Source organism: Chlamydotis macqueenii, chromosome 2 (assembly GCF_036417535.1).
Source record: "Chlamydotis macqueenii isolate bChlMac1 chromosome 2, bChlMac1.mat, whole genome shotgun sequence".
Classification (NCBI taxonomy): Eukaryota; Metazoa; Chordata; class Aves; order Otidiformes; family Otididae; genus Chlamydotis; species Chlamydotis macqueenii.
Window position 1 is genome coordinate 62448489 of NC_141557.1, and position 23443 is coordinate 62471931.

The window sequence follows — 23443 nt, forward strand, 5'->3', positions numbered from 1 at the left end:
AAAACTGCCCCTACTCTAATGAGCCCCTCAAAATGACTACTGAATTTGTAAGTGGATGTAACTGCTATGATGTATGTGGCATTTCTACTATAAGCTGTCAGGTAAATATCACAACACTCTTCATGATAGCATTATGAGATTTTTTTCCTTCTTTTCTGAATAACCTGCATCATATTTTCATATCATGCCAAAATATGTAACCAATACAATCACTTTCCACCAGAGATTAATTGCTACAGCACTTCCCAACCAGCTCAGTGCTTCTGAGATAAATCACACAAACACCACTGAGAATAGTAATACACAGTTTCTAGGTTTTACTAATAATAACAATTCTATATGTAATATTAATAATTAATTATACATGTATCTTGGTATAACTAAAAGGTAAAGTATAATTCAAGGAAAAATACTCTGCAGCAAATGAGTTAACAAGTGATGAGTGATGAACAATAGATGTTAGGAATTAATGTCATGGTAGTTGTCCTTTTTGGACAGCACTGTACCCAGAGAACAGCACTTCACTGCATTGTGGGAGAGACACACTGATTTTGCCCCAGAAGCTACATGGACTCAAAAGCCTACCCATTCACTATTCCCTTGCATGAGTGGACTGCATGGCAGGATGAAAAGAATGGCTGTTCTGCTCTTCGAGAGCCATCACTGAGACAGTGATATGCAGGAATAGTACCTCCTCGTAAGCTTGATAACATGTGCTACAGCACTCTCTGAGAAGAAATGTACCATCTTGCGTAGCCCCACTGGTGGTAGGGATTCATACTCTCTTGTGAGGCACTGGTCTCAGATTCTTTGTGTCTGGAATATTAATCAGTCCTTCACAACATGTATACACACTTGTCAGTCTTTCCATGACTTTTGCTGAAGCCCTTGAGCAGGAGTAAAATCTCTGGACATAGCCCAGGAGATACACAGGTGTCTGTAGCCCATGATTCTCTATAACCCTCTCTCCCTATTTGGCTAATTCTTTACATTGTTCTTTCCTGATATAGAGCTGATGCAGATAGTGCCTTCCCTCTCTATGGACACTTGCTGGGAGCCTCCTTTGGTTTTTCTGCAGTGTGGAACTACTATAGCCCCTCTAGCAAAGGCTCAATTTCCTCTCTAGTGTTTGTCAATCACACAGTGAAAAAGCTGAAAAAAAATGGCCTAAATGTCATTTGACAATTAGCTTCCCAAACTTCCTGCAATCTGCGTTGGTCATTCTTGTGACCGGAGTAATTTCCAGGATGCTTGGTACTGACATAAATAATTCCTGTTAGTAAACCACAAAATCAGTCAGACTGCTTTAATGAAAACAAAGCAAAAGGAAAAGATTTCAATATTATAGTTGTTTACATTTCTTCTACTTATAAACAAAGTGCAAATTAGCAAAATAAGCTTTATTTTGCAGCTGCAACTGTTGTTAGGTAAACATTTTGATCTCCAGCAACAAGTCCTACATCAATACTGCCAAAAAAAATTAGCCCAGGAACTGACTGGATTGCTGATGGTTCAGACTTGTGAGCCTGGTGTGACAGTGTTATGGCCCATGTCAAGTAGACCTCAGCATTCCTCAGAAGTAGCATTGGTTGTTAACTCTTCTCAGTATGCTGCAAAACAAGACTGTGCATAGGTTGGCTCTGTTTATTTTACGTTCTCCTCCAGTGCCATCCCAACAGGCTTTTTACTTTCAAATACTCATCATGCTGATGGGTTGCAGTATAGTTCTCATGTTATTTCATGAAAATTGCACAAAAAAAAACCAAAGGGAAAATATTAGCTTTGAACATACAGGGCTAAAAGGAGGCTCAGGGCCAAGTACCTAAGTACTGTGAACACAGGATGTCTGTTCTACCTGACCTCAGGGCCAAAGAATGGTCTTCAGCCTTATTTTATTGATTACAATAGATATCAGAAGAACATTTTGGCAGCAGGATGTGCAGCTTAGCCATAGAGAGCTAAGGCTGTATCTGGAAGAAAAAGACTCATGTAGTCTATTCGTGATTACTTATATGGCTATTTTAGTAAAGACATCTTAAGCTTGGTTTTCCATTTTAAAAATTGGGCTAATATTTTCAAGGGATACATCAAAGAGGCATTTGTGAAGATAAGTTAGCAAACAGGTACTAAAATCCTAACAAAATGTTCAACAGCACTAAGGAACACTGACAGCTTCTTATGCAGAGCTTTTTCATGGCAATACTTTAACCAGACTAAATTCCTGCAGCAGAAAGCAGGACAACCAAGAAGAAACTGCTCTGATCTTCTTTTACATATGTGAATAATTTAAAAATTATTAGTTGGCCAGAAAATTATTTCGTTGTCCCACTCAGTGTGGTTTCCTAGGACCCGTTATATTGGTAAGGTGAGTAAAGCCTAAAGAATTGGTCTGTGCACACACACACAAAAATCAAACGAGTTATGCTCTCTAAAGATAGTCAGCACTTTTTCAGCATAATAACATTTAAATTTGAGGAATAGCAGCAGGATCCACCTGCCTGTTTCTGGTTCTTCTCATTGAAAATAGAAAGCTGTGAACTGATGGGGTCCTACATATCAGTGGAGAGTGAGGAGCTAGCTGTCACTTTTTCACTGTGATCTTTGTTCAGTGCAGTGACACAGCCATGAGATGCTCCTCAGGAATGAAAAAATTAGGCTTTCTAGAGTTGACTCTGATCCAAATGTGAGAGCTGAGGGTTTTTTCCTTCCTTGTAGCTGAGGGTTTTTTCTTCCACAAAGTGAAAGAAATTGCATGAAAACAAGCGCAAAACGCTGACAGGAGCTAATGTAATTGAATTTAAAGTATCTATACATTAACATGCTGGCAGACAGTGAAAATAGCCCCAAATTAATTAAACACATTCTCTGTGAATCTGACTGAAGTATCACTATAGGAACCATTTGACAAAGCCACAGGGAACAAAGAAATTAATGAATACATTTATCTACTGAATTTTCAAGCACAAAGAGCAAGTGACCAAGAGGCAGGTAAAATTCAGTGTTTCCTGCTATGAATATATGAGTTTAGAGAACATAATTAAAATGCTCAAAATCACAGATAACAATTTGGCAGGTTAGAGGGTAAAGCATAGATCAGTAGAGGCTGCCTAACAGTGTTGGTTATGTCTCTGTGACTTCTATCCCTTTAAAAAAGCTCAGTGCTACCAGTCAGGTTTCTCTCCTCCTGGTGCAAGGTGGGAAGAAGGTCACACCTTGCAGCTCTGCAGTGTCAGGATGGATGGGTAGGAATCTGTGCTACATGAAAACATTGTTAGAGGGAAGGCTAAGCTTTTCACCCCCAATGGTGAGAGAAGCTCTGGGATATGAGCACTTACATTGCTCTTTCTTCCCCTCTAAACATATGTCTGTCTGAAAACCAGGATCACCATGTAGGAAGAATGTCCAAAATGCACACTGAGGCACTCCTCAGAATTGCTGTCCTGGTTTCTGCAGGGATGGAGTTAATTTTCCTCTCAGTAGCCAGTGTGTTTTGGATTTCATATGTGAAGAACGTTGATAAACACACTGATGATATGAGTAGTTGCTAATGACACCGAGGACACTGTCTGGCTTTCCAGGTTTTGCTAATGTGCAGGGGAAGGAAGCTGGGAAGGATATAGCCAGAATAATTGACCCAAACTGGCCAAAGAGAGTATTCCATGCCGTAAAAGTCATGCTCAGTATATAAGTGGGGCATGGCCAGAGTTGGCGTGCATCTCTAGCATCCCTTGCTCTCTTTCTCTCTCGCTCCTTTGCTTGCTGCTCAGTTTTGTTTCTGTGATCGCTGCTCAGGATGGGCTGTATCGGTCATTTGGACATCAGGTAGTGAGAAATCATGCATTGTTCATTTTGTATATTTTACTATCCTTATATTTTATTATTATTGTAATTTTCCTCTGCTATTTTAGTAAACTGTATTAGTCTCAACTCACGAGTTTTCCTTTCTTCCCAATTCTCTCCTCCATCCCGCTGGGGAAGGGAAGGGTGTGCGAGAAACTGTGTGGTGACGGACTAAACCACAACAATTGCGGTTATTGAATGCCAAAGGCAAGACATCTCAGACAACTAGGGAGGGAGAGGAGGACACTGTATTTTCTCCTGGCATTCCCTTTGTCAGGTGTATCAGGTAAAAAGCAAGTGGGATTAATCACTTTTAGAGGTATGCGAGACTTAAAAAAATGAAACCAAATGAGTGCAAATCATGTGATGAAAACAACATACACATTAAGCAATCATAAAGCTGTGGTCTGACAGTTATTTATGATCCTATTGCCCCATTTTGGGGGATGCAATGGCACATCCTTCTCCCAAAAGAGTTTAGAATACAAAGGCCAAACCTTGCTTAGTGAATTCTCCAGAAAAAGGCACATAGATAGTTGAGAAAGAAAAGATACATTATAAAAGACTTCCAACTTGAGATTAAAACAGTTGAGGCAGAACCTCTACTCTTTATTTGAGTGAAAAATGCTGAAGTTGAGCAGAAAATTTAATAAAAGTCATAAATATCTTAAGCAGAAGCACTTTAAACTAACCTCAGCAAAATGTCAGAGATGGTGTAAGAAAGCCAAAGAAGAAGAGATGGTAATAATTATGAGAGAAAATGACACAGTTCTGAACAGGGCCTTTCATTGCATTGGCAGTAGATAAAGGTCAACACATAGGAGAATAATCATGACATGATGGTACTGGAAAAAGCATTACAGATGGTAGCAATAAAATGAAGAAATTTACTTCTTGAGTACCATGGTGTGACCACACTTTCTACTTACTCATTGGGGAGGGGCATGTAATGTGCCCTAAAAATGCAGGATCCACAGTAAAACTTTATTCTGACAAGAAATATACAGTCTAATCCTGTTAATGCTGCTTGTATATTTGCAAATTCATAGAATCATAGAACAGTTAGGGTTGGAAGGGACCTTGAAAGGTCCTCTAGTCCAACCCCCCCTGCAAGGAGCAGGGACATCCCCGACTAGATTAGGTGGCTCAGAGCCTCATCCAACCTGCCCTTGAACGTTTCCAGGGATGGGACATCCACCACCTCTTTGGGCAACCTGTTCCAATGTTCCACAACCCTCATTGTAAAAATTTTTTCCTAATATCTAATCTAAATCTACTTCCCTCTATTTTGAGACCATTACCCCTCGTCCTGTCACAACAGGCCCTGCTGAAGAGTCTCTCCGTTGGAGAAGTTAGATAGGGAAAAGTCCTCTCTTTCTTTGCGAATGCAAAGATCATGTTTCTGGGGAGCTTGTCTTAGAAATGAACAAGGTTCAACTCTGCTCATAGCATCTAAGCAGACACTTTTGTTGTTTCCTGTAACTAGAAATCCACAAGGATTGCAGGTAGTGCTGTAACCCCTGCTCTGCAGTTATATGAATTAAATCTTTTCTGATTTATCTTCATTCCTGTTTTAGGGTGATGCTGGTGAGGGATTGCCAGGACTCCCTGGACTACCAGGACCTGCAGGACCATCTGCTCCTTCCAAAGTATTAGTGAGTATTGGGGATTCTTTGTCAATGAGCTTGGCTTGCCAAAGAGGAATCCAGAACTAAATAGGAGGTTTTCTGTGGGAAAGCAGCCTGAATGCCACAGAGATAATCATGTTTTCTAAACACTCATGCAGAAATGCAAATAAATGTCTGGCTAAAGTTTGTGAGTACTGTAATCTACATAAACATCCAGTATTAACATTTTTTAAAGCCAGTCAGTGTGTGCTCTCCTGTGCAAAAGCAATAATATATGGGAGAACTAGAGACAAAAATTTCCTCAAAAAGGCTTTAGAAACCTGAATTATTCATTTCTTCCCACTACAAAACACAGAAATTGTTTGACAGTCACTTACATTTGCTGTCATTAAATACTACAACATGTACCAGCGTGGTGACAGTGTTCATATTTTGAATGCTCAGTACTCAGGCAATGTTAAAGAATATATTTCAGATTCATCTCTCTTCTATACTTGGATCTTTCCCACTGTTTCCATGAGGATATAGATGTACATAGCTGAAGAAGGAATCTGTCCTGAATTTTCATTTCATGGGTGGGAGCAGATTTTACATGTAGACATGGCCTGCCACTGACACTAGTGGAAGTCCTGTGGTCGAGTTTTAAATGAAACTATCTGTCACACTGAGTATTGTGAGTATTTAACAAGATAGTTTGCAACATGTTAGAGTGACCAAAATGGATTATATGCTCCCCCTGATCCAGGATCTGCTAAATGATACGATTCTGTTTCTGTAGCATAAAAATAGAGTAACAGTGTTATGAATGGCTGCACTATTTAGCCTCCACTGATATTGACTTCAAGAGACCAACAAGGCAGCTCCAGACAAGGAGCTCCAGTCCAACAGCTTTTCTCACTCAAAGGCCACTTCTCTAAATGTAGCAGTGAATACCAGGTCCTGCACTGCCTTTACTTTCTTGTGGTCTGTGATAGCAAGTTTCAAGGCCTTTTATTCTGGAATGAAGTGCAACCAGAGAATGCATCCCTGGCTCCTGGGCTTTTGAAACATTAGCTTTGGTACTATTATAACTGATTCAGGTACTAGTTCTCTGTGCACGTTGGGCTGTAATTTACAAAGCATACACAGCTATGAAACTCATCAAGGACTTGCTATGGGAATCTGTAGTTAATTTACTTTTATATGAGTTGATATTATTCCATTTTAAATGTGGTGGAACTCACATGTGTAGAAAAGTCACATTTCAGCTGTCAAGTTTGTTTCTTGCACATCTTAGTTTATTCCTTTTAGTTTTTTTTAAATTACGAGTTCTATGAAATTTTCATAGCAAGTTATATATATTTTTAAAAAATTTATAACTGACCTGTCCTGGTTCTGGCTAGGATAGAGTTAATTTTCACCTGAGCTGGCAGAGGAACTGGAGCTGGTGGCCCCTGTGGCTGGGGGCCACAGCTGGAATAGTTTACTAATTAGCTAACAGCTGGGATAGTTTACCCAAATTGGCCAAAGGGCTGTTCCATCCCATGTGACATTATGCTCAGTATATGAAGTGGGGATGGTACTCAGGGGAGTCTCCTGCTACTTGTGAGGGAGTTGGGCATCAGGATCCACTGTGAGCTATTCTAATGTTGTAATCTTAATGTGGACAGCTATCTTTCCAAAGTTAATATTTGTCTGAGATACTGCTTCATCTTCAGTTCATTCAAACAGTCACATAGCATGTGTGTCCTGCAGGACTGTCATCACTGTACTCATAGAGCATCTGCAGGCCTGAGTGTCTGCAAAATAAAATGGTATGAAGCACCAGAAACATGATTGAAATATTTTTATTGTATAAGAATTTATTTCACCAGCGACAATCTGCTGCAAGGATATTGACTGTAACTGTATTTGCAGTAATTGGCAAGTGATACTTTAATTTGTCATCTTTAGAAGCAATATTTTAAAATGGAATTTTCCTAATTTCAGAATAGACTGGAACCTGAAGAATCAGGTTCTGGAGACATTGATGGAGAGACTGAGATTTTAAGAGTAAGTATATATTGATATTTATTTCTCATTAGTATAAAAAAGAGCTTTACTTTTCTTATCCAGATTGTAGAAGGTCCATTTTACAAATTTTCTACATGCTTAATTCACAGAAGCCTGAGAAAGAAAAAGGACAACACAGAAATAATAGCAAGAGGACTTTTTAAAATAAGAAGATGCTTTTAATCTGATTCTAAGAAGACAGTAAAGAGGAGAGATGTGGGAATTATACTATTATTTGCTTTTTAAAATTTGTAGTTACCTGTTCTAAAAAATAAGTACCTCATATTTTACACTGCAACTTCCACTGTTTATGGTAATTTGAACTTCCCTATATCCTCGCCTTTGTGAAGAATTATAACACTGTCACCTCAAGACTGGCTAGTAGAGAGATGCTTTGGCTTACTGAAAGTTACTATTTTTATGCTCCTGAGTGAGGCTATGTAACATGGGAGACCAGACTTCTGTCACTGGGAAGGAGTATTCATGCCAGATAAACCTGAGCCTCGGGCTGTTAATGCACTTTTGGCTATTGGTTAAACTAGGACAGTGAAAGCAGTTGCTGCCTTATATGTTCACCTCATCCTTCTCCTGGAGGTGTCTTGCTCAGCTTCAGAAAGAGCTTATATGGCTTGTGCATCTACTAAACTACTTAATTTTGCAGACATAATATTCAGGAAAGTGGGCATTAATTTCAGTAGCCTGTGCTGTAAAATGCAGCTGATTCATGAGCTTTCAGCTGTGCTCAGGATCCGCAGGCTCCAGAAACAGAGCAGAACAAGTGGGATGATGAGTACTGGTTTAACATTTTAGCTTATTCTGTCACTCTCAGCGTTGCGTGTCAACAAAGTAAGTTCTGTTTTAGGGATTGAATTGGTGCATTGATCTTGTGCTTTCCTTTCACAGAGAGCAGACATGTTTTGAGAGATGATACTCAGATGAGCATGGCTCTGGATTAAAAATGGGACATCTTGCTTGTTTTTCTTTCTCTGCTTCTGAGCTGTTGAATGATTTTTTTTTAATTTTTTTTTTAAATAACGTCAGTTAACTAGAACTTGCTGCCAGCTCTGGAATTATTTTGTATGCTTTCTTTTGTTCTTGCGCCACTTCTTCACCCATTGTCTCTAGACAGTGAGCCAAATCTACTTTTACCATGTTCCTGTTGAAAGCCCAAGTAGCAATCTGTAAAATACATATTGCAGTTGCAAATAATGTGGTTTTCCATCCACAGAACCAGTCAGATAAATAATGAATCAGCAATATATTGCAGTTAAGGATAAATATTAGGAAAATGAGAAATCAAGTGGTTGAAGATGAGACATAAATGAGAAGGCTTTTACCAATCCATCTAGATGGAGTGAGAGATAATCTTTTATGCAGTTTTTGAGATGGAGCATTTCCATCCTTTGATTAGAATTTGTTTCATCAATAATACTGTAGCTTTCTGAGGAATTAGCTCTCTGGATGTCCCTCTCCTATGAACTCCAAAATGCTATGGCATTCTGAGGCCTCTGTTTTCAACACATCTAGTGATATTTTTCCTTCTCTCAGACTGATTTCTGCATCAAGACTTCACTTCTGTTTCTTCTTTCCCCCAAAGTGCTGAATACCTTCTTCCTAAGATTCTTCAGGAGGGAATTGCCATGTGCTGAAAGTTAGTTATCTTGCCTAATTTAGGAAACTAGCCTCTTTACATACTTTGTGTAGTCAATGAGACAAGTGAGTCCTTGGAATGACTCCCTGCAGAAGGCTCTGTTGAGTGTACTGAAAATCCAAGATGACCATGGTCCTAACAGAATCCTCAGAATTAGAGTTCTTGTCTTGGAACCCTTGTGCCATACTCCAAAAGTTCAAACTGTCCATGTTTGCCTGCTGTATGCAATCAATAACAAACATAGACTTGCACATGGGAGAGAATATTTGCAGACATACTATTTATCCTAAAGTAACATATTTAAGTCATTCAATTTAAATAGATCTGCTCATGTCCACACAGGATGGATCTCTGGAGCAGAGGCCATTTTTACAGCACGAAGCACACCCAGGTCTTGACCATGAGTACAGATTTCTCAGTGCTCTGGCATGGAAAAACCCTTTGAAATTAGTCGAGAAAAACCTAACCACTTGGCTCTGTTCAGTGATCCCTTGATTTCATTTTGGTTAAGTTTCTTAACATTAGGTCTGTCATTGGAATATCTCTAAGGTCTTTCTTTACTGGGTTAGAGAGCTGATACAGAATTTTTCTAGTTTCTAACTTCCTGCTTGCTGTTGGATGCCACGAGGAAGCGCAATTCAGAGAGAAAAGGATGGACGAGGTCAGTGTGACCCTATGTAAGGGGTGTGTCTGTGAAACTAAAATTGGTTCTTAATGAAGCAGAAGGGGGATGGTAACCCAAGCTGAGATTTTTATTAATCTGAACAGTCTGTGTGAGCTTTTCCTGTTCCTTGTATATACAAATGAACCTAGCTAGGGCTATTTCTAACAATGCTGCTAATTTATCCAGGGTCTTCCTGGGCCACCAGGTCCTCCAGGACTGCCTGGTCTTCCGGGAAAGCCAGCACCCGATTCAGATGTAGGACCTCCTGGGTCACCAGGGGAAGATGGAGCTTCTGGTGAACCAGGCCCTGAAGTGAGTACCCATTTGTGTGCAAACTTTAATGTTGTTTGTCCCACAACGCTAAGTTCTAAGGCTTACAGTCTGTACAATTCTTAATAATATTGAAGAATATTTTTAATTGAAGACCTTGGATTTATGCACACTTTTTAATCAAAGCACATTACTGCACAGCAAGATGTACAGTTGGCAGACAGATACTAGTGAATCTGGACCAGAATAAATAAAAAGTTGTAACCAGTTCATAGGATTCCTATGCACAAAGTTTGCCCAACATATGATATTTAAAAGCACAACAGTATTTATTGCTCTATTATAGCCTTGCATAAGCAGTTACAGTTCCTAGCATAAGTAGTTACCAGCGTATTGTTTTCCCTTTATGAGAGTCTTACCAACCCCACTAAGCTGGAGACACCGCTGAGCAGGAGGATGATTACCAGCGGGATCAGAGCAGAGAAGGGAGATAGGCGCAGCACCTTCAGGGCATCCCCTGTTGTTCGCAGAGTGTGCTCTGGGTCCTTTCTCTCTCTCTGCTCTGAGCCGCCTCTGTTTATACCCTCAGCAGACTCAGTGGAAGAGTACTGACCAGGTGTTGGTGCACACACGGCCAGTGCCTGCAGCAAGGTCTGCCAAGTACGTGCCCTGATGGCTAACAGTGGTTCCCAGATAGCAGCATCATCCTGCTCAGTAACAACCCTCCTGGTTCCCCTTTCTGAGATAACAACCCTCCTAGCTCCCCTCTCCAAGGTCACATTCTCACAGCTGTGTGCAGCTTGTAATTTCCTACAGTGGCCCTACATGGACGATCACTGAAATCCCTCACACAAAAGTGAAGATTATTTTACTAACACTGAATAAGGCTATAGATTATTTTTCCTGTGGTGCTTTCAGGAAAATGAAGTTTGCTAAGACTGCAGGAAGTCCCTAGACCTTTGTCCTGGGGCAGGGATAGGCAGCAGACCCCCCTGCAAAAGGTGTGCCCAAGTGGAGGACTTCCTGTGGCAGGTGGCTGACCTGCAAAAGGCAGTGAGGGGGCTGCGTAACATCAGGGAGGCTGAGAAGGAATTAGATAGCTGGTTCCGAGCACAGTCTGCAGTGGACCCACAGCCCGTGGACAAACAGCCAAAACCTTCCCCATCAGCATACGCAGAAGGGGCAGGGGACGGTAATGCAGAAGAATGGAAACTTGGCAATGGCAAAGACCAGAAGGAGGAAGAGACCCCCTGAAGTCTGAGGTGCCCTTGCAGAACCGCTTCACTGCTCTGCAAACTGAAGAGGAAAGACCCATCACATCAGGACAGATGCTGGAGCTGAGTAAGGCAGCCCAGTCTGCTCCCCATATAACAACTAGGGCAATAGGTGATAGTAGGTGACTCTCTTCCAAGAGGTATGGAGGCACCCGTTTGCTGACCCGACACATTCTCTAGAGAGGTGTTGCTTGTATCAGGGATGTCACTGAGAGACTACCACACCTTGTAGAGTCCATTGTCTATTATCTGCTGCTGTTGTTTCATGTGGGCACCAGTGATACAGTCAGGAGCAATTTGAGGAGTATCAAGGAGGACTACAGAGCCCTGGCAGTGGTGGTAAGGGACTCTGAATCATAGAATGGTTAGGTTGGAAGGCACCTTGAAAGGTCATCTAGTCCAACCCCCCTGCAAGGAGCAGGGACATCCCTGACTAGATCAGGTTGCTCAGAGCCCCGTCCAACCTGGCCTTGAATGTTTCCAGGATGGGGCATCCACCACCTCTCTGGGCAACCTGTGCCAGTGTTCCACCACCCTCACTGTAAAAAATTTTTTCCTAATATCCAATCTAAATCTACCCCCCTCTATTTTAAAACCATTACCCCTCCTCCTATCACAACAGGCCCTACTGAACAGCCTCTCCCCATCTTTCTTGTAGGCCCCCTTGAGGTACTGGAAGACCGTTATAAGGTCTCCCCGGAGCCTCCTCTTCTCCAGGCTGAACAGCCCCAACTCTCTCAGCCTGTCCTCATAGGAAAGGTGCTCCAGCCCTCTGATCATTTTCGTGGCCCTCCTCTGGACCTTCTCCAGCTGGTCCATGTCCTTCTTATGTTGGGGGCTCCAGAACTGGACACAGTACTCCAGGTGGGGTCTCACTAGGGCAGAGTAGAGGGGGAGAATCACCTCCCTTGACCTGCTGGCCACACTCCTCTTGATGCAGCCCAGGATGCAGTTGGTCTTCTGGGCTGCAAGGGCACATTGCCTGCTCATGTTGAGCTTCTTGTCCACCAGCACTCCCAAGCCTTTCTCCTCAGGGCTGCTCTCAATCCATTCTCCGCCCAGCCTGTATTTGTGCCTGGGATTACCACGACCCAGGTGCAGGACCTTGCACTTGGCCTGGCTGAACTTCATGAGGTTGGCACGGGCCCACCTCTCCAGCCTGCCAAGGTCCCTCTGAAATGCAGGTTGTTTTTTCATCAGTCCTCCTGGTGAAAGGGAGTGGGTTTCCAAGGGCCAGTTGAATCTGGTGAATCAACAAGTGGTTACAGGACTGGTGCCACAGCCAGGGGTTTGGCTACTTAGACCATGGGACTTGCTTTGAGAAATGTGGTCTACTGGGGGCTGATGGTGTCCGTCTGTTGGAGAAGGGGAAGAGCATCTTCCATCATAGGCTTGCCAAGCTGGTGAAGAGGGCTTTAAACTAAAGATGCTGGGGGAGCAGAACCTCAGTCCATCCCACTCCTACCAGTTTGATGGCAGTGCCAGCAACGGATGCCCAGAGCCTGGAGAAGGATTACAGGTCAGCAGGAGAGTGCCTGAAGAGCAGCAGAAAGGAACTCCAGCCAGTAAGTTAGCTTCGTCGGGGCCCAGCTTAAATGCCTCTACGCAAACACACATAGCATGAGGAATGAAAAAAAAAGGAGTTAGAGATGTGCACATGCCTGCAGGGCTATGATCTTATTGACATCCTGGAGATGTGATGGGATGGCTGCTACGACTGGATTGTTGTAACAGAAGGATACAGACTTTTTAGGAAGGACAAGCAGGGGAGATGAGGAGGGGGTGTTGCACCCTATGTCAATGACCAGCTGGAGTGCATGGAGCTCCACCTGGGGATGATTGAGGAGCTGACCAAGAGCTTATGGATCAGGATTAAAGGGAGAGCAGGGACAGGGGACATTACAGTGGGGTCTGCTACAGGCCATGTGACCAGCTAGGCAGAGCAGATGAGGCCCTCTATAGACAGATAAGAGCAGTCTCACAATCACAAGCCCTGGTCCTCATGGGGGACTTCAACCACCCTGACATCTGTTGGAGGGACAACACAGCAGGGCACAGGGAGGTTCCTGGAATGCATTGATGATAACTTCCTCCTGCAAGCGATAGAGGAGCCGGTGAGGAGAGGTGCTATGCTGGACCTTGTTCTTGCCAACAAGGAGGGGCTGATGGAGAATGTGGAGCTCAAGGGCAGCCTTGGCTGCAGTGACCGTGGGGTGGTCGAGTTCAAGATCCTTAGGGCAGTGAGGAGGGTGAACAGCAAGCTCTCTACCCTGGACTTGAGCAGAGCAGACTTTGGCCTCTTCAGGGATCTGCTGGGCAAAGTGCCATGGGATAAAGCCCTGAAGGGAAGAGGAGCCCAAGAAAGTTGGAGCACCTCCTGCAAGCTCAGGAGCGACACATCCCAGCAAAGAGGAAGTTGGGCAAAAATGCCAGGAGGCCTGCATGGATGAACAGGGAGCTCCCAGACCAACTAAAAACAGAAAAAAAAAAAAAAAAGGAAGCCCACAGAGGGTGGAAGCAAGGACAGGTAGCCTGGGAGGAATACAGAGAAACTGTCCGAGTGACCAGGGATGAGGTTAGGAAAGCTAAAGACCTAATAGAATTAAGTCTGACCAGGGGTGTCAAGGGCAACAAGAAAAGCTTCTATCGGTATGTTTGGGATAAAAGGAAGACCAGGAAAAATGTGGTCCCCCTTTGGAAGAAAATGGGAGACCTGGTTACCCAGGATATGGAGAAGTCTTAGGTATTCAATGACTTTTTTGCCTCAGTCTTCGTTAGCAAGCACTCCAGTCACACTGCCCAAGTGACAGAAGGCAAAGGCAGGGACTGGGAGAATGAAGAACCACTCACTGCAGGACAAGAGCAGGTTTGAGACCATCTAAGGAACCTGAAGGTGCACAAGTCCATGGGACCTGATGAGATGTATCTGTGGGTCCTGAGGGAATCATAGGATGGTTAGAGTTGGAAGGGACCTTCAGAGGTCATCTAGTCCAACCCCCCTGCAAGGAGCAGGGACATCTCCAACCAGATCAGGTTGCTCAGAGCCTCATCCAGCCTGGCCAGTTGCTCAACCACTATACATCATATTTGAGAAATCACGGCAGTCCAATGAAGTTCCTGCTGACTTTTAAAAATTGAAAAAAAGGAAGATCCAGAAAACTACAGGCCAGTCAGTCTCATCTCTAGGCCCAGCAGGATCATGGAGCAGGTTCTCCTGGAATCTATGCTAAGGCATATGGATAGTAAGGAGATGATTTATGACAGCGAATATGGCTTCACTAAGGGCAAATTGTGCCTGACCAATTTGGTGGTCTCTACAATGGGGTTAGAGAATTGGTGGACAAGGGAGAGCAATGGACATCATCTACCTGGACTTGTGCAAAGCATTTGACACTGTCCTGCATGATATCCCTGTCTCTGAACTGGAAAGACATGGATTTGGTGGATGGACCGCTCAGTGGATAAGGAATTGGCTGGATGGTCACACTCAGAGTTGTGGTCAATGGCTCAACATCTAAGGGGATACAAGTGGTGAGTGGTATTCCTCAGGGGTCAGTATTGGGTCCAGCACTGTTTAACATCTTTGGCGACATGAACAGTGGGGATAGAATGCGCCCTCACAAGTTTGCTGATGACACCAAGCTGTGTGGTGTGGCTGACACACTGGAGGGAAGGGATGCCATCCAGAGGGACCTTGACAGGCTTGAGAGATAGGTCCATGTGAACCTCATGAACCACAGTATCTTCAGAAACACAGTATCCTTAGAGCATAGTTGCAGATCTTCTGTCCTCTAATACAGACCAGTGTTGCTCCCCACTGCTCATGTATTTAAAATTGATAATCACTTTTCAGTAAAACGAAGATGCTCAGCATCTTAAGGCTTACTATCAGAAGCAATCTGCTTTATGACCAGGCATATTTTCTCATTAAAGAGCATATTCTTTATATGTAAACAAATATTCTAAAAATACAAAGAGTCTAGGATCAATAACAGGAAAGCAAAAATTAAAGACGTAAAAAAAAAAAGGTAGTAACCACATTCAGGCAGTCAACTTCAACATGAGAGATAGTGATCAAAATTAATATCAACTGCTTTTTGTGTTTGAGATACAAACAAAACCAAAACCCATATACACTTGGAGCATATCTGCAAAGTAAGAAATTAAGAGACAATAACTTCAAATACCTATGGGCTTTAGCCTGCCTAGGAATGATTCATGAAGTTTGGAAGGTGGAAATACCTGCACAACAGCTTAAATAGAGTAGGATGGATTGGGATAGGTTTTTATGAACTAGCAAAATAGATGCAGAAGTGTGATTCTTTCAAAATACATTATTTTTGCCTCAATTTCCCTCCTCTTTCCCATCTCTACTGATGCAACAACTCATATTGGCCTTACTGCAGCCGTTATTCTCTGCATCTACAGGATTGCACTTTGAAATAAAAAAGCCTGAAATGCTGGCCGGATTTCATCTGTTATGCTCCCAACAGCACTTTTTTTTTCTCAGTCCAAGACAGATCAAATTGGTCATTATGACTGCAATTTTAAGAAAATCCATTGGCAAGTCTTGTAAAACAGATTGTTAAATGCGGCAAATAAAGCATTAGGGTAACTAAGTGCAATGTTAGATTAAAAGGTCCTCTATAATAGTGTCTTTTCTATTCAAAATGGACTTTCAGCTTCGTGACTGTGACTGTTTCTGTATCTGTAGAAGATAAAGTAATTAGAATGGTCCAGAACATTTTGTTAAAATCTGTCAAAGTAATAATGTAAAAAGATTTCAAAGAAAATGGGGAAATATGTATTGATTCATCTTCTGTTTTAAAGATGAATGTGTTCCCTAGGATTTCATAGGCTATAATATTAACTATTTGTAGCCAGTTGTTTTTCTGATGCAACAGAAATAATTGTCCACTTTTCAGGATAATGCCTGGGAAACATTCATTTAAAAAGTAGAAGTGAAATGTAAACTAGACTACTAAAGCATGTTTTCAGAAGAATCAGGCCATGACAAGTCTGCAGGCTACTGAAGGAAAACTACAACTATTAACAGTACAGACCCATGCATTCCCACACTTGAGATGACCTAAGAAAGTGTAGGTAGTCCTGCTCTCCAAAGATTTGCACACTCTGGATAAATGAAGTGAGATCGATTCACAGCAGAAGTTTTTTAATGGGAATTCTCATTCCGTAACACACTGAAATAGTTGTATAATCAAAGGTCTTCTGTTGCAAATACTAATTTCAGAAGACTAGCCAATTACTTGAAGTTGTGTGCAGGCTTAAGTCCTTGCTAAATCAAGAACTTTGTGATGTAACATCTCCTCTCCTGAGAAAAATGTCTTGGAAATGTTTGGGTAAAGGCTGCTTTTTGTAACAGGAAGTAACACTTCACTAACACATTGCATCTGATATTGATGTGATATTGATCTGATTGATTATGTATTTTCTAAATGTTACATAAAGTTAAATTGCCTAATGATGTTGTATAAGGATATTTCCTATGGTGGTTTTTTTTTTTTTTTACAGTAGCTTGCAAATGCACGAGTACACCCTGAAGTGAATAACAGCTCTCCAAGTGTTGCTTACTGGTTACATAAGAAAGACTACTCAAAAGCTGTAAAGGAGATAAGCAATTTTAGAATAATGAAACTTAAAATTACAAAGCAGTATAGGGGAAATACCCACTAAAATTTAGAACAATTGCTGTGGTTAGCCTATCCTCTCTTCTAATCCTCCTCTGTCTATGTAATCATGGCAAAATACAATATGAAAATGTTTGAAAATACTGAAAATATTTCTGATCTTTTTAATATTAAAAAGAATTGATTAGTTACTCTGTCACATACAGTGCATCCAAAAGGCAAAAACAGGCGCAAAAAAGTAAGGAGAGCAGGGAAAATGATGCCTTTGTGATCATTCTGAAAAAAAATAGAGAAAAAGAATATTTTCTCTCTCCTTATGCAACCACTTACATTCTTCCCCAAAACAGGTGAATAAATAAATGGATAAAAGATTCTCAGAAGCCAGAATGCACACCTGTAAATTTAATTAAAGACTTTCAGAGACAAATTTTAAAAACATAAGGCATGCAAATATGTGTGTAACTGTTCCTTTTCTTGCATGGATAGTTACTGTGGGCTGTACTGATTAACTAACTGGTTGACCAGCCAGGCTGCTCACTCAAATGCATGCAAAGTCATGGATACAATGCAGGAAATTGGATGGAGAACTAAATATACATTTTTCAAGGCAAAATCAAAACGCAGCATCACACAGAAAACCTGGGCCCCTTTCTGACTTTGTCAATACCAATGGTTTCTCAGGTAGCTCTTGTCTGGCACTGAGGTTGCCAAAAGTGTGAATGGCTGAAGTGCATGTGGATTTCAACCCCATCACATCTGTAGTAGTGTTGTCAAAACCTGCTTGGATAGCACCATTATTTTGCATGGAAACATTATATTTCTATTATGTCGATTTATGTTATTTTGTATTATTTTGTGATTGTTTGATATAGTTTTCTATTCAAATATCTTTAAATATTGTTTTGATACAAAGCCAAACTCTCAGAAGACAAGAAATATAAATGTTAGAACTTAATGGTGTTAGGTGGTACCTGGTGTTACATATTAGTCTTTCATAATGCTCTATCATCAATTGGTCCAAAACACATGTGCTAGGAAGAGGGGTCTCAGGTAGCACCTGCGATAGACTTACTGTCACCTACAGGGTCCTCAAGGTCCCCCTGGTCTTGATGGAGTGGTTGGCCCACCAGGACAGAAGGGAGAAAAGGTAAGTTAAATGTTTGTCTTGCTCCTACTTCAGTGGAAAATCTTTGTCAGGTCTAGGCTGCAAAAACCATAAATTGTTGTCCCTGCAACACAGTGTTGTCTGGCTTCAATATTTTTTAAATTTAATCCAGCTGCTAATGCTTATTAGAACACATCTCAAAAGGTGTATTTAGAAATCCAGAATTCCCTATTGGGTACAATCTTTTCTGCAGCAGGTAATGTTCAAAAGACAATATGAGCTATTCTGTTGTGATTCACCATTAAAGAGGCAGTCATGACTGGATTCATGTAGGTGAGTCTGCAGGGGGAAAGAAAGAACTCCATCTAGTCCAGACTGCATAAACTGATGATGTATTCCCTGCGGAAAGTGCCTTCTGTGGCACCTGTGGATACCAGGGCAACTGGAATTACTTAAGTTTGGATTCTATGGATGACTCACAAGTGAAGTTTTGTACACTTACGCAGCCATATTTACCATATTTGCTGCTGCCCCAGCTATGATATCGCAACCCCACATTTTTGGCAGTTCCAGCCTTCACTCACCCCTTAATGAGACATTTCAGCATCCTAACCTGGCAGCAAAGGGTTACTTAGTTTTCTGTTGACTTCCTGTGCTAGTTGGCTTCATGCATGATCAGATGAGCACTATGGCCAGCAAAAGAGGAGAAATGGGGAACATGTAAATGAAAGCAAGGGATCATAGCATCCCGTTGGTAGATTTTTCTTGCATTGCCGTAGAACAAAAAACGACATATTGCAAAACGGCCATTCTTTTTAAGTTTCCCCAAGTTACTGCATCCATTTTTTTTGCATCCCACTTCAAGAAAGATACGGAGAAGACAGACATAGTGCAGAAGGAAGCTATGGAGATGGCCAGGGGCCTTGACTACATGACCAACAAGGAGAGGTTGAAAGAGCTCAAATTATTTAGTCTGGCAAAAAGGAGACAAAGGCACAGCCAACAGATACAAAGATATCATTATAACCATTTAATGAGGGCTAGTGAGTCTACATTTGAAATACTTCAAGAAGAATATGGAGAAGACAGAGACAAAGACTACAGGAAAATTTCATCCTCTAGTGAGCTTCTACACCATGCTTCATGCACAAGAACTTGAAAGAAGATTCCCAAGTGTACATTGAAAGCTCACACACTGTAAGGGAAATGAAAAGGCAAGTTCTAAATGGCCAGAATATTGTGGGTTTGTTGTTGTTGGTTTTTTTTTTTATCATAAGATTTTTTTTTTTTAATGTCCTATGGAGACTGAAGGATCTGAGTTGTGATTTCAAAAGCCTTAGGATGGTAAAACTGCAGCACTCATGGGAACTAGCAGCTGTCCAGAAAATGCAGTATGTACATTACAAAGCAGGCATCCAAAACTTGTGTCCGTTGTAATCAGTGGTTTTACTTAAAGGAGTCTAAGAATAGAAAGAAGTCTAGCTGAAGTAAACTGAACCTGAATTGCATATTGTAGGAAAAGAGTGACATGAAAAGGGAAGTAATTGGAAGAAAATTTAAGTTTTCAAAAAGGGTATAATCCTCAGAAAAAAAAGGACAAAAGCTCAAATGTTTTGCCTCACTGAGCCTGTTTTCTGCATTGTGTATATTTCATAAAGTTTAATTTGAAATTGAGTACTACATATTTTCACCTGCTCAGTACAATCCCCAGCACCTTGGGATAATAGAATTTTTCCATCTCTACTGTTCTTTTTTTTTTCTGAAAACCTTACTTTAATCTATATTGCAATATCTATTTTTAATCATTATTCCAAATTAATCCAGAGAAGATTACAGGGAGAAACTGCAGGATACACTGAAAATAAAGTCAATTTATTCCTTGGAGTGAAATTTGATGTGAATTTTTTGCCATTACTTTTGGAAGAAAATATTGTTATCATTTTACTCCTGATGCTTACTCATTTTTTTCAGACCTGGTTTGAGTAATATTTCTGTTGAATCAGTAAAGATAGGAGCTTGCAATATAATGATTAATTCTTTTAAATTCAGTGCAATTTGGAAAAGAAGTGTTTGCATGCTGTGACTTTCTGTCTATTTCATGAACTAGAACTGGAAAAAAACAGTATCAAAGTGCATAAAAGCAAATCAAATAGCTTAATTGCTGCAGCCTTAAAATCATACTAGTCATCATATCCCTTGTTTGGACTGATGCCCTAGACAACTGTGGAATCAGTTTCCACTTCTGTTACACCCCACAAGAGTTTTGAAATTTAAGTTTAGAAGCATGAGGATGTGCCCTGCATTGCTTAATTCTGAGTGCTGCAGACCTTTAAAATCTGTAGCAATAATTGAAATACAAGACTGCATCCTGTCTGCATACCAGACTAGAGCTATTCATTTGTAATTGTAACTGCTGTTATATTATAACTTTCCTTTTTAACTAAGAAATCTAATGTTTCATGTAAAGGACATTATGATATCAAATTAAACAACACAAATCTTTGGGTATTTTAATTAAGAAAAAATATCATAAATGTGTTTTTGTTGCCTGTCTAATGCTCTTACTGTAAGTAATTACATTTTATTCTCTTTTATAGGGTGATCAAGGTCTTCCTGGTTCTGCTGGTCCAAAGGTAAAAATCAAGGCCGTGTCTTTATAGGATAACAGTATCACTCTCATACTGAGAAAGGGCTGAGAAATCTAAAATATTATTATTGAGAAGCCTAATGAAGTTGGTAAACTTGGCTTCTTAGTTGGCTAATAAGTGTGGCCAGGGGGTCGAGGGAGGTGATTCTTCCCTCTACTGGGTTCTCATGAGACCCCACCTGGAGCACTGCATCCAGCTTTGGGGCCTGCAGCATAAGAAAGACATAGACATGCTTGACCAGGTCCAGAGGAGGGCCACGAAGATGATCGGGGGATGCCCCCTTCCTGGAAGTGCTCAAGCCCATGTTGGATGGGGCTTTGAGCAACGTGATTTACTGGAATGGGGGTTTGGAACTAGATGATCTTTAAGGTCTCTTCCAACCCAAACCATTCTATGATTCTATGACTGTACTTACTTTCATCTACTTATGCATGTTCAGTATACCAAAAGACTGACCTTTTATTTTAGGGTGATACTGGAGTCACTGGATCAATAGGCCCCAAAGGAGAAGCTGGTGCTGTTGGATCTCCTGGGAAACCTGGACCACCAGGACCTCCTGGGCTCCCTGGGCCCCCTGGACCTCCTGGACCCCCAGGACTAAGTTACGGTTTGGGATTTGAGGTATTTTGCTATTATGGGGTTTGTTGTAGCTATGGATCTACTTCCTTCAGAGGAGGGACAGTGTAATCATCTGTATATTTCACAGCTACTTAAGACTGGATCGATGACATATAGTTGTTTGCTCTAGTTTGAAATTGCCTAAGAGTAGCCTACAATTCCCTTTACAATCGACCATATAATTGGCTTGGCCATGCTTAGACCATGGAAGTAATGGTTTTCTCTGAGCAATTTTCATGAAACTATTCAGTAGTAACAGTAACAGACTAATTTTGATGCCTATGTCATTGCTAATATAAAATACTCAAATACTCTATTACAAGGGAAAATTTCTGTAGCGTTTTTTCCATGCAAATAATTTAGAGCAATGATCTAAATATACATAGAGACTTAGAGTAGTCATTAAAATTGAACTGCAGGTTCCCCTTAAACTATGACTTTTCCCCATGCTGTCATTCTTGAGCTGTGAGTTTAGTTTAGGCATGTCACTTATGTAACGTGTAAATATAGAGACAGATGTTGGACATTTCTGACCTCATGGTTTGTTCTACTCAGAAGAAAAATGTTCTATAAAAAAAATATGCAAATGCTACTCTTTCTATTTCTGAGAATAATACCTTCATCACTTTAAAATATGAGATCCACCCTGCTCAAGCTGAGTTTTACATGTGATTTGAGAACTGCTCATTTAAATGATCTTTCTGGAGCAGAAAATGGCTTTGCAGTACAGAAAGGCAAAGGGAGCCCACTCAGGTTCAAAAACTAGAGCTGCTTCATTAGTATCCTCATGAAGAGAGGTTGAAAAATTGCCTGCATCAATATTCAAATATGAGTCTTGCATTTTCTTCTTTTTCCAGGCATTTTTCTTTTCTAGTTTAGCTATTTGGCTCAGGAAAGTCTTTCCAGAGTTTTTGAGTTTTTGTGTTATGGAACATAGTATAAGTTTGCATAGAAACTGAGGGCAGTTTCATCAGAGAAATAAGCAATGTTTGACCAAAACTATGGGCTATCTGTAGAACTGCTGAAGTAAAGTGATGGTGTTTAAAAGATACCAGTTTACTCACACATATTTCTCCCAGTATCTACATTACCACTTTTGTATTTCTCTTTTCTTTACTCTAGAGACACTTTGAGTACTCCAAGCACAGAGGTGACCACTAATGCTTGTTTAGAGACCTATTCTAATTTCTGATGTCTGACTAAATTTACACTACTGGTTAGTAATCTCACTGATGTCAGTGGATTTCAATGGATGAAAAAAATCTCTCCAGTAGTTCACAAGTACTTAATTGCCAGCACTGCATTTGTTAGCAATGAACAGCATGAAGTCTAAGTATACATTCCATTGCATTAATTAAGGCACACTATAAAGGCTGGTACAGAGTCTCCCCTGAATATATATGTCCTTGTCTCAGAATGAGATAAGGACTACCAGTAAGCCACATCTTCCTCCTAGGCCTGGTCTGAGTTTTAGCCCAGGATGGTCGCTTCTCTGACTTACAGGCATCTTCTGCGTTAAAAGATTCTCTGCTCTTCCTCATTCATACTATTTGAGTAGAAGCCAACTTTGCCTCATTATGCCACCAAAGAGTTCCCCTGCAGGTAGGCACTTAGGACCAAACTCTGCCACTTCTGTTACGTAAGTCTCAGAGGAGCAAAGTTAGCAGATGAGTGAGCAGGAGAGAGTGAAAACTGGAAGTCCCCACTTTTGTGGACACAAACACAGAAGGATTGCAGCTCTAACTGCAGCAACGATATCTCGACTGGCTTCATCTTGAACTTCATCTAGTCCAAACAGAATTGGCATGATTGTCGTTTTCCTGAGAGGAATACTACTGTTAACAGGCTTGCTAGTTCTAGCTGATCTTTTGGATGCCCACCCCTGCCATCTGTTAAGGCAGCATCATGGTCTGCCAGTTTGTTAGGGCAACACTACCTTTTGGTTGGCAGTCTGTTTATTGCTGTAAAGCTGTTTCTGCAAAACATTCCCGTTAGCACTTGTTAGCATCTGTGATCAGCTATGTGCAAAAACTAAATGGCATGGGGTTTGCTGGCACTTATGCTTG

General features: G+C 41.1%; 1 protein-coding gene across 1 annotated transcript in view; it reads left to right on the plus strand.

Moving 5' to 3' along the window:
- COL15A1 (collagen type XV alpha 1 chain) overlaps nucleotides 1-23443 on the plus strand; it is a 153225-nt gene that overhangs the window by 74205 nt on the left and 55577 nt on the right. The window contains exons 11-16 of the mRNA XM_086741476.1: nucleotides 5418-5495; nucleotides 7437-7499; nucleotides 10001-10126; nucleotides 18091-18153; nucleotides 20709-20744; nucleotides 21228-21380. Of these exons, the coding sequence (XP_086597602.1) occupies nucleotides 5418-5495; nucleotides 7437-7499; nucleotides 10001-10126; nucleotides 18091-18153; nucleotides 20709-20744; nucleotides 21228-21380 (519 nt within the window). The remainder of the gene's footprint in view (nucleotides 1-5417; nucleotides 5496-7436; nucleotides 7500-10000; nucleotides 10127-18090; nucleotides 18154-20708; nucleotides 20745-21227; nucleotides 21381-23443) is intronic.